Below are 12467 nucleotides of genomic sequence, written 5' to 3' on the forward strand. Positions count from 1 at the left end.
ATTTTTTAAATATTGAAAGGAACAAACAAGAAAGTTATCATAGTAATATAACTTCAAAACCAGTATATTTTTCTAGAAGAAAGCCTACAAAATGTGAAATAGGTAATTTTAACTTGGAGCATAGACATTAAACAGTTTTTTTTGCAAGAGTCATAATTCACATTTGGCCTATGGCCAAAGCAGTGAACTTTATCACCCAGTCTTGGCATGTGCAGATAGATGGTCCCTTCTGCCTCTTTTGCCAGTTATTGCTCATGCTGCCAGGAAATCTTAATCATGCTGCTTGGAAGTGGCTGCTGGCCCATCCACCTGCTGCCAAGCTATTCCACTGTACAAGGAGTCCAACTCAGCTTCAGCAAACAGACTCTTAGCTCCATCTAACATAGGAAAAAAGGTCACTGTGCTAAGGCCACCCAAGGGCACCATATGGTCGTAGGACTTACATCATCACTATTGCACTGGTGTTGATGCAACCCTATTAATAACCCTGAAGATTCACATGGACTTGGCATAACTGGGTTTTCTAAAAGGAAATGTGTAATATAAACCTAGAGTGAACCACTAAATAAGAAGAAAAGAAGAATGTTCTCTTTGATAATGAGTCATAGAGTGGTTAGGCTTGGAAGGGAGCTTAAAGATTGTCTAGTTCCAACCCTCCTGCCATGGTCAGGGTTGGCCCCCATAGGTCAGGCTGCTCAGGGCCTCATCCAACCTAGTCTTGAACTCTTCCAGGGATCAGGCATCCTCAACTAGGCAACACCTTCCAGTGCTTCACCACCCTCCGAGTAAAGAATTCATTCCTACTCTCTAATGTAAAATACCCTCTTTCAGTTTGAAACCGCTGCCCCGTGTCCTGCCACTGTCTGCCCAGATAAAAAGCTCCTCTTCCTCCATTTTACAAGCCCTCTCACGATACTGAAAGGCTGCAATGAAGTCTCCCTGGAGACTAAACAACCTGGAGTCTCCAGGCTTAAACCACCCCAACTCTCTCAGCCTGTCTTCATAGGAGAGGTGCTCCAGCCCTCTGGCCATCTTCGTGTTGTCTGGACCCACTCTAACAGGTCCACACCTTCCCTGTGCTGAGGATCCCAGAGCTTGATGCAGTATGTTTTTATTGATACTTCTTTTCCATTGAAACTCTGTATTTGTATTTAAAACTAGTTCTAGCCTTCTCTAGTTTGAGAAAAAGGAAGACAATCAGTTAAACAGTTTGATTGCGGTGCCACATTACCAAGAACTGTTCTGTATGTTAAGGTTTTTCTAGTGTCATGCAAGCCCACTTCAGACAGCAATAGTCAGAAGAATGTAATGCTCAAGTCATGAATTGCAATCCACTAGTGAATTTAAGCTCCTCGTTAAGATGTTCAGTCACTTGCTTTAGTAGAAATATTGAAAGTTCTTTCGTGCATGGATAGTTCCTTTGTCAGTTGGGTTCCTGTTATTGTCTCTTTTCATGGGAAAAGCAAAGGGCCTTCTGTTAGTTAAACTATGATTATATTTTGCATCCTGTAGTGAAAATTTATGTCTGAAATTATATTCAATGATTTTTCCAGATGACAAAAGGAAAAATAACTGGTTTAGATCATAGAAATTTTGGTAGAATACTAAGACTCTCGGGAGCAATGCAAATCTTAAACACAGCCAGTCAGAAAATGGCAGCAAATAGTTTTGTGGAACTTTTCCTGATAATATCATAACATAGATCATTAGTGTAACTGGTATCTGAACTTTCAATACAAACATAACAGCTATTCAGATTTTGGTATATTCCATTCCTGTGGCCCGTGTATAATAATACTAAGGTGATGATAGCACTGCAGTCCTTAAAACACAGCGGAATTGGATGACAGCTAAGATGCTACCTTCTCTTTTGGGCAAAAAAAAGTGCAGCTCAACTGCCAGCTGTGGGACTGTCAAGTAAGAAGTGCTAGCTCAACAGCATGCATTTTCGTGTTAGCTGCTGTATAAGTCTGCTCTGCACAAGGAAGTGGAATAATGGAAAATATTCCTACCTACTTTTATGTTTACAGGAGAAGAATCAAAATAAATAAGAGCCTATGTTGAAATATTTTTCACATGCTTGTAGAAAGAATCATCTTGGCTCAGTTTCAGGGATGTTATTTTTAGGTGCTTATTTCTCATTCTGGGATTCTGCTTTTAGATAATGAACCTTTGCCAAAAATGCCAAACTTCTTCCCTGCTATATAAGTGTACAAGAAAACCATGGCATTTCAGAAACCCTCTGTGGTTTTTTAAGAATAACCCTGTGTTGTGTTTTAAATTTGGTGTTGTCTTTGCTTGGTAATGCACTCCATCTTATTCTACATAATTAAGTATAAAATAAGAACCTACAAAATGTATTTTTGTACATTACTTGATCAAAAGTATTTTCGTACACTCATTTAAATTGATTTACCTGCTGCAGCCTAATTCTTCTAGGTTCTGATTTTGTAATGTGATTTCTTTTACTGTGTAGGAGGATACAATGATACAGGAAAAAGCTGAAGCAGTTGTTTTATTTTCTGGATACAAATGAATGAGTAGGACTTTTACACAGTGGTTGTTCTTTTAGAGAATGGCTCTCTCACAGGTAATTGCTTGTGCTAGAATAATGTAGCAGACACTCATCCCTGAGGAGGCTTTGCACTCCTGATAGTTGTGCTGTTCTATGCTGCAGTTCGAGCTAAAACAAGAATAAGCAAGCTTCAAGGTAGAAGGACATCCAGGTAAAATAGATATAATGCTCACGGAGAGCTGTCTCCACTTGACAGCATTGAAAGGCCTCTTATGCAGAGCTAAAAGCTCTGCTCCCTTCCTTAGTGTGAGGTAATGCCTTACTGTCATTTGCATCTGCCATTGTGGCAAACAAATCTGCCTCACTGAGAAGTGAAATGAGGAAAAAACTCCCCGAGGTTATCAGGTGCAGCCAACACACACAGAACAAGCAGAGCTTTGCTGACAAGTCAAATGGTTACAGAAATAAAGCAAGGTTTTGAGAACTGGGAATTACATTTTCTTGTGGCCAAGGTTGGTGCAGCTGAGGTTGGATTGGAGAATGATACCAAGGGAGTGAAAGATGCAGAAATACATGTTAATGTCAATGGGCAGTTGGAATTGGACTGGTTTAAAAGTGACAAGAGATGAGGGTCTTAGTTCAACATAATGGAATACCAGGGTCTTTAGCCTTGTAACTACCCCTGTAGCAGGTCTAGTTAGGCAGTGGCGAGCCTATATGGGAAGAAAAATATGGTGGGAAGAAAATACGGTAGATTTTTTTGCATTTTTAGAAATAAACTTTCTCTGCTTCTGAAATGAGTCTCTTGCCTCAACATACTATGAGCTGGGCATATCTGCTAGTGCCAATATGACATGTGACCTGTTGTTTGTGGCCCACAAGTAAGGTTTTAAACTGCAGAAGCAATGAGCAAACAAGTGAAGTCCATGATACAGGAGTCCTAGGTCATGAGGGGAAAGGGGGATGGAGAGAGTGAAGTGACTGACCTTGCTATAAATGGTGCCACAGGTCGTGGGGGTAGGAGAACATGAGCGGCACAAGGCAGGACCTGTGGCTGTGAAAGAACGGGGGGACAGTGACTTCCTCTCTGCCTTGTGTATCTATGGGGAACTAAACTTTGACCACACAGTGGAATCTGAATAGATCTGAGCTAAGATGATGGGAGAAGCCTCAAAGTGAAGTTAGTGCTCTTATTTTAGGTTCTCTCAAAAATACAGAATTGGTCAACATTTCTAAATAGCTTTCTAAGGTTCAGCGACTGGGAAGGATGTGCAGGCCGTGTCTGGTAAACCAGGCTAAGTTATAGCATTAATTGAAGTTTCACACGGTGTTTTAATTCAGGTTTTTTATATTGTCCAAAGATAAACCCAAGGGGAAGTTTAATGTGCAGAATCAAAGAAAGGTGGTCCTGCCTCCTGTACATTGAAATCACAATGCCTATTGCACCTAAAGCATTTTGGTAGGAAACTGTTAATATAAATTAACAAAAATACAAAACACAGCTGATGTAAGGGGCCATACTTCTGTGAATGTACATATCTTGCTTTATTTCCAGCCAAGGAGAAAACTACGTTTATCCCCTCCAGACTTCAAGTATTAGAAATGCAGTTAGATAAGAAGGAAAACTAATGCTTGCTTTGTATACATCAATAATGAGTTCAAACATGGCATTGTCGTTGTCAATCACATCTGAGAGGTTTTAAGAAATGCAGTTGTTTGATGCCTTGTCTTACTCAACAGTCACACAGATACTGACATAACATGCAGTGTCACAAATGCATAGGAAATGCTTGTAAAACCATGCCAGTGATAAAGACCCTTCGCAGTACTGCTCAACAAAACCTGCTGCAGATGTTTCTCTTTCACTCAAGGATATTCATCCACTTGAGATGAAAGGCAGTCTGCATTAGGCAACTCAGAAAATGAAAGCTTAAACACTGTCAGGTAGCAGGAAATTTTGATTCATAGTAGGAGACTAAATCTGTCACACAGAATAATTCTAGCCCAAGAAGATTATAACATTATCAATTCAGTGAATATTTTCAAATTAATAAATTTTAAAATTAGCTTCATCAGAAGTTTAGTTTAAGGTCAGATTACCTTAATTCTGTAGTCTCAACATGTATGGGTTCTCCCTGGGAAATATTTGTGGTAATTATGAACAACTACATTTTCCGAGAAATACGGACAGGTATAAATGCTGTATTTTAGGGAACATAGCACCCAAACCCAACATCCTGATGACCAGACCATACTACTAAACCAGTAGTCAATACTACTACATTTTTATAGCATAAACATTTTTTAAAAGTTCATGATCAGTATTTATATTTGATAAGATATTACCTTTTTCCTTTCCTTCATATGTATTTGCTGAGACGATGATAAAAGAAAGCAATAAAAATGAAAGAAGTTGCAAACTTTTCATTTTTCTTTCTTTGAATGAGAGCTCTGCTAAATTCTGCCAAGAGATGGGAAAAGGAAAGAATTAGCAATGCTTTGCAAGAAATTCTTTGCCCATTAATCATTAACCTTGATTTCTTCTGTCCCCTGCTCTGGTTTTTCCTTTTATGGAAGGGAAATTGGAATTTGCCTCTTTCCAGCCTCTTCATTTTTATTTTATGCCACTTGTGGCAGAAATAATTTGGAGCTGGATCCTCTTACCTTGCTCAACAGTGCTCAACTCTGAGCACAGACTTGAGGGCATTTGTTCTACAAAATACAGCTAAAGGCCAGGGAAACCAGCTTGGATTCAGCTGGTCAACAGCTTGGTCTGAACACATTGCAAAATAAGGCAAGAGCTGAAGGTTAATCTAAATATTTCATTAACATAGACAAATCCCAGCAAGGCAGTCATCAAAATTTTATATATATTAAACACTTTTCTTATTTCAGTGGTTCAATCAGTACCAGATTTTGGATAATCACAAAGTCTTTCCTTTCAAATTAAGTGAATGATTTTTAACAGGTAAGACATTTACTAATACAACACAATTAACCAACATCTCTCTCCACTTACAGTGAAAGAATCATAAGAAACTGTAGGTACTAAATGTAGGAGTCATTTCAGAGGAAAGATTTCTACTAAAATATTATGGTTTATACTGGAAATCGGAGCAGAATTTTATTACAGTACTGCCTGTACATATGCAACATGAGTAGGTACATATCGCCAAGCATGAGAGGACAAAATTTTATCTTAGATAGGCAGCAGGGATCACACCCAGCTGAGTCTCCCACATGAGCAGGACACTGTGCTGGCCTCTACTGTGGTAGCATCAGTCTGCAGCATCACAGTTTTGCCACACCAGTCAATGGTGTTGAGAATGCTCTGGCTCATTTTAAAGGAACAAAGTGCCAGCTAGGATGTAACCATGGCAGCACAGGCCTTAGCATGGGCTGCAAATCCACCTGCATTTCCACGAGTCACTGGATTGCCAGTTTATGTGGCTTAATGCTGCAAACCTCCATGGCTACCTGCACACCTGAGCTAAGGGGTAATCAGCCAGATAGGTGTATCATACCTCACTTAGATACTTTGCACCGTGGTGGAATTTTCCTTAGAAATAGGCACAGGAAACTTTCACATTCGAAATCATTAAGAAGCCCTCAGGCACAAGAACGTGTGACAGTGTAAATTCTTTGCTAAACTTAGTTTATTATGGATTTCCTAGTCGTAGCAAATGGAGACTTTTTTTAAGAACTCTGGTTCTATGTCAAATTAAATGACTGAAACAGAGCTTATAAACTTGAAAAAAGTATATTTTGAGTGTTCAGTGAACCCTGGATTCTTTATGAAGCCTCTTACATTAATTACAAAATCTAGAATACATGAAATATAGCCATACCATTCCAGCCTGAGGAATCTTTCATTTTTCTGTTGTTTTTATAATCAAGAACTATTTTAAACTGTCCCAGATAGAAGAGTTTTCTCTTTTTTAAAGACTAAGTCTCTAATGACCAATATGCTGTAGCAGAACTGACATGTTAGACCAAAAAAAGAGAAAAAGTATTCTCAGCAAGGAAATTCTGTTATCTTGCTTGATGCATTGTTCAGGCATATAAGAGCATGCTTTGCGGAGAGGAGTCCATACTGCTGTATGCTGCATGAAGGCAGGAGAGAAGTGCAGATCACTTTCTTTCCTTGCTCATTCCAGGCAGCTGTGAGTCCAGGATACAGCAGACAGCTGGAAAAGCCTCAAGCAATCTCTAAGGTCATACCAGTCACCACAGCTGGCAGTGATCTTGGCACACTAACATCTGAAGCACTGTCAAGACTGATTGATTAGTGTGTGTGCGAGTGTGAGAAAGTATACTGAAAAAGATGAAATACTGAAAAGGAGGTGATAGGATCAAAATTACTCTTGATAAAAGAAAAATACTGATCACAGCAGAATTTTTGGTGAGCAAGAAAAGGAGACAGAAGATAGAACTTGGACAAGAATTTAGGCTTTGATGCTGGACAGGAAATGTATTTCAGTGAAGTAAGACTGGTGGAAATTACTGATGTGATTTAGCACAGCTTTGCAGTGAGCTTGGAATAATGTTGACTGAAGATTATGTGAAGGTGGCAGATCTGACTGACAGGTTGAATGGTGACACTAGGCACAGTAATCAAGAAAGTAGAGAGCATTTAGAGGAGAAAGATTGCAAGCTTCACTTTCTGCAGACAGGAATTGTTCTGGAACAAGGTGGTAGATCTGTCAGGGAGAGAACTGGCTGTTGGATCTTTGTGAAGAAATTGCCTGAAAATAAAGTCTATAGGGATCCATGTTTGTATTTACTTCTCCCTGTGGAACCCATGTAGGAAGCCAGGATGACATTATGAGCATTTTATGAAGGATGCTTGAAGTGGTAAAAGGAAAACTGGGAAAAAAGGTTGAGAAACCTGCCTTCCTTTGGCAGGTTTTACTTCATTTGGCAATTCTGCATCAGTTATTGCTGATATTTATTTGTCTTTCCAGTGTTCACAGAATGTCAGCGATAATGATGAGAACACTAAGCAGTGTTGTGGGAATAACTGTACAGCATTTGAATGAAAGGTTTCACAGTGCATGTTGAGGATGAGTTTATGTAGCACTAAATTGCCTGCTATGGCATATTAGTCTGCAGGGAGCAGATGTGATTGTGTTCCAGAGGAAGGAGCTGATCCCAATGGCCTCCACAGCATTGTCACAAAATGTGTTTTCAGAGTGTGGGTTTGGGTTTTCTTTTCTTCTCCATTTGATTTACATGAGTAATTCCAATTACCTTTATTATCTGCTCATAAAGAAAAGAATGGGACTTCAGCAAATGTAATGATCATTAGAGGTAGGAAACTCCTGGTAAATAATTTTCCTGTGAATCCAAATATTGAAATTATAACCTTTGCCATTTTCAACATGTTTATCTGGGCACTTGATACCTACTTTGCTTGATGTGCTGTTAGATGGATTAATTACCATTTGTATTGTTATTGCATATATAATATTCTATGAATAAATAACCTAAATTATTTTAGGAATTAGTTACCCTAATGCAAAAAGCATAACAAGAAAGAGTCTTTAGCACATTATGAAAATAGAAAAAGTGGAGCCAGGTATTTACCAGAAGCAACTGTGCAACAGCTAGTCAGAGTTACTGGCAGCGTGTTGCATCACTTACTAATATGGCTTTTTTTCAGCCACATTTGAATCTGCATAAGGTGTAGTGAGTGGGAGCTGCAATATTCCGGGTGAAAATCAATGCAGAAAAGAGAGAATCCTCTGGGAAAATGAGGGTCCTCTGGGTCTTCATATTATTCCACTGTTTGATCATAAGAATGGTGCCTGAGTGAAACTCAATACCCCTGAGACACCCCCAGTGTTTTGCCAGAGCCTTATGGACTGTAAGGCTGCTCTGCTGCAGTCCTGAACCACAAACCACTGCCAGTCCTGGCAGTGACAAAATGTACAACACGGGTACTAGAAAATCAGGGAACAGACATCCCAGGGACTGGAAAGGGATCCTGATGTAGGAAAATGACACCTGGAATATGCAAGCTACACTGTGTCCTGATGTTACTTGCAAGAGTGAGTGGAAAGTTTATTCTTTAGAATTGGATATGTTTATTACTCATGCTCTGGAAAAGGAAAGTAGATAATTTGGTACTTGCAAAGATCTTGATTCTTTAAAAATGTCTGAAATGAAGTTGTTTAAAAATCAGGTTTAAATATGGGTATGGTTAAATATGTTAATCTTAAAATTTAAAAGATCCATTTAAAAAAAACCCTGTAGATATGATCTCTCTTCTCCATAACACCCAGCATTTGCAATTACTTCATTTTCCACATTGAAATCACTCATACCTACTGTAGTGATCTGGATTCCTAATTTAGAAATAGATATTCCAAACTGCTCTCTCTGAAACAGACAGAACACATGTTTTGCATTGCATGGAGGCTACTGCTTTGCCAATTTTACATGAAATAGAATCTTTTCTTAAACAGACAGTGGCCAACCCCAAATTTGTAGCTTATGTCAATGTGTTTATATCTAGTTTGCATGTACTGTTAGGGGGCTTGATAACCTTCTCTCTTCTGCTGAGCTGCTCCTTGTACAGCATATACCCAGGAGGTAGACTCTCAATCACAGTCCCCATCTGCTTCCTGGCTAATGTTCCAGTGACAGTTAGACCTCTTGCACATATTCACATCTAAAATAAAATTAATGGTTTCACTATTGGGAAGCAGCGTGTGACTAATGATGCATTGTACAATGCAAGTTTTTGCTTGAATGTATCTTTCTAATCAAGTCAAAGAAAGGAGCACAGAGCAGAAAATTTGTCAGGCATACAGTCCTGCTTTTTTTCCTGAAACCACACTGTTCGTCAAGATGCTTTTCAATCACCTGAAGACTAGTTATATTGTAGTACAAGATGTTCTTTCAGGTTTAGAAAAGATTTTATGGGTCAGAACTTCAGCTAGCATAAATTGGCTTCTGTGCAGCTCTAATGATTTTCACCAGCTGAGGATCCGCCCTGTGTTCCTATAATAACCCTAGCATCTGAAAAAAGATTCATGTGATGGTTATGCTAATACATCTGAGGTTATAGAGTAAGAAAATTTTTATGTGGTTGAATTTTTAATGCACTTTTTAAATCCAAAATTTATTCTGCCTGTTTTATCTTTTCTAGGATTTTTTAATATCAAATAACTCTGAAGAGACATTTTTAGATGGACTTTTGTGTGTAGATTCATGGTCTATGTCAAACACACAGCAGCTGCACATGAGTCTGAAGCTTCCTTTACAGCAATAGCTATTGAGCCGTCAGACTTTTCAGTATTAAATTCAAAACTAAATAATTGATCAGCAAACTTTGTTTTCTGATATGAAAGTAAACCACTAATTTGCATGGGCATAGTGTTGTGAAATATGAATTTCTCCTGCACGATGTATTTCCTGCTCTGTAGCCCCTGATAAGATAGTCTTCTTCCATGACTCATCACCCAGAATATTAGCTGACTTTCCTTGGAAGCACATTTGGGACTAGGAATGGCATTCTTGCAACTTCAAGTTTTCCCACAAGTTTAGCAGATTTTGTATATTTGTGCCTTTCAACAATTTCTGAAATGTGCTGCACGGAGTAATTCTTATTATAAACAGCTGTAAACAAAGAAGAGAACCTAAATACAATTGCCAAGGATAAACATAATTGGTGATTAACATAAAGGGTCATCTGCTTCTACTTCAAACTTTTAAAAAAGGCATTTTTTTGTTTACTTTTTGTTTACTTTGTCCAGTTTATGGACTGCTTTTCATAACAATTCATTACTTGTTCAATTGCTTTAGAAGAATGCTGTTTCTTCTGGGCCTGTCATTCTCATGTGCACACTGTGTTCATGTGGGGTGTATCTCTGAAAGCCTGACAAATCAGAAAAGCACAGAACTGATGAAACAAATAAAAGGGGAGAACAAATTGCAATACATCTGGACTGCCCATGTTCTTCCATTATGTGTAGAATATTGAGTGTTTGCATATTACCCCTGCCTTAAAACAGATTAGGAGCTGGCCTACTCCCTGCCTCCTGTTACAGTTCTGCTGTTCTTCAGCAGACAGGACTACATTTCTGCATGATTGTGCATTACTGGAAGGGGTAGTACAGCTGCAGACTTTTTATCCCCCTGCATTATGTCTTATTTTGGATATTCACTGTTGTCAATGTCCTATTTCAGGGATGACCAGTAAAAGTTTGCATTGAATTTTTTGTTGCTAAAGCAGCTTTTACACAGAGCTGTAACAGGTAGGAAACCTTCCCCATATCAGCACCTGGGTGTCAACAGATGTAGCTGTGAAGAGCAGACGTGCTTTTGGAAACCTCAGTGTGCCTGCTGAGGGCATTTCCCTTCATTGGTCTGTGTAAGAAACAGCCAAACACGTGTAACAAAGCTCATTGGAAGACTAAGATCCAGCCCAGCCTCCTTCCCCCCTGTGGGCTGAGCTTTATGGTTTGGAGCAAAACCAACACAAGAGCAATGCCTTTTGAAGCTGCCTTGCTTGTTCACCTCCCTCACATCAAACAGAAGCATATCTGAAACAGATGAATACAGAGGAAAAGCAAAAGTGCTCTCTCCCTTGCTTTCGAGCTACTGTATTTAGGGGGGAGAATTTGTAACAACAAATAGAAAGCAGACTTGTTTCAGATATTGATTGATGGCTCTTAGGAATAAAGAAGGCAGCAAGAACAAGACAACCAGGGCTTCCTGTAGGTAACTTTTTTGAAGAGGATACACACAAGGGCACTTAGACAAAAGGCAAAGAACCATGCCAAAGTAAAGAAACTTGAAAGACACTAAACATTCAAAGGCTGATTGATGATGTCTCTTAGAACTTAACATGCTCACAGGAGCAAAACTTGGATCTCTGTGGAGCTGCTGTCATTAAAATTGACTCTTCATGAAAAGGGAAGAACAAGCAGACAAGAAAGCCAAAGGAGAAGAATAGGATGAATATATACAGAGTAGATGAGGGGGCAGCAGACTGTTTGAGGTGGTTAATTATCAACCCTAAATGTTTTGTTTGCTCCAGGACCTGACACAGCTCTTGCTAGTCCTAGCAGAATTGAGATACTGGGATGGGATCTGATATATTGTGGCAGTTCCTACATTACTAAAAGGTTAAAGGAGATTATAAGAGAGAAAATTGGCTTAGTTGAGAGATGAAGAAGCCTTAAGTACTTTAAGCATCAGTTAGGATAAACATGCATTTAAAATCTTCTTCAGCCTTTCTAAAAATCTGGTCTGAAAAACTGCCTGAAAACGTTACAGATTGGTAAAAGAATCGTTGACTTTGTTCACAAAAATAGAAATGAATGTAGCCTACTAGAAAGAATTGAAATAGTTGTTTCTCTGTTAGTTCTGGAACTGCTAATCTTTGATGTCTGGATAAAACATAGGATAATTGATTAAATACATTGGTATTCCAAAATCTCTAGTCATTGAAATGATTCAGAGTAACAAATTAGTCTGTATTAGGTTTGAAGTGACTGTGACCATGAGTTCAAACAATTTCTTGGTAGTGTCCTGTAAATACTGATGTTCCACAACTGAAAGAGGAAGAGCTACTAAACACTGTATTTAGCACAGATGTTTCCTGTTATAACAAATTAGTAAAATTTCAGTGGGCCTTTAACACCCACCCTCCATCTGTGGTCTTCATTTTTAGCATTGTGGAATAGGCCAAAAAAGCAGGCATATAATTAAAAAGAAACCCCATCAGGGTGTTTTCTCTAGCCCTACTTTCTTTCTTTATGCTAGCTGTATTCCTTCATTTGTGTGTGGAAACATTTCCTGGGTAGCAGCATGGATAAGACAAAGCAAGTTCTCCATCTGGGAGTCACGCCTATTGCAGCCAAGTGCACTGCAAACAAGCCCTTGAGCAAATGCTGCATCCATAAGTGCTAATTGAGAAAGGCTGATTATGTCAGTTGGGTAA

The 12467-nt window shown here is 38.9% G+C and overlaps 1 protein-coding gene across 1 annotated transcript in view; it reads right to left on the reverse strand.

Moving 5' to 3' along the window:
• LIPC (lipase C, hepatic type) overlaps positions 1-4980 on the reverse strand; it is a 53681-nt gene extending 48701 nt beyond the window's left edge. Inside the window, exon 1 of the mRNA XM_066196444.1 lies at positions 4862-4980. Within this exon, the coding sequence (XP_066052541.1) occupies positions 4862-4943 (82 nt within the window). The 5' untranslated portion in view covers positions 4944-4980. The remainder of the gene's footprint in view (positions 1-4861) is intronic.
• Positions 4981-12467: the final 7487 nt, after the last annotated feature.

Source organism: Chamaea fasciata, unplaced genomic scaffold, assembly GCF_029207755.1.
Source record: "Chamaea fasciata isolate MVZ Bird 193981 ecotype frontalis unplaced genomic scaffold, bChaFas1.0.hap1 SCAF_14, whole genome shotgun sequence".
Lineage (NCBI taxonomy): Eukaryota > Metazoa > Chordata > Aves > Passeriformes > Sylviidae > Chamaea > Chamaea fasciata.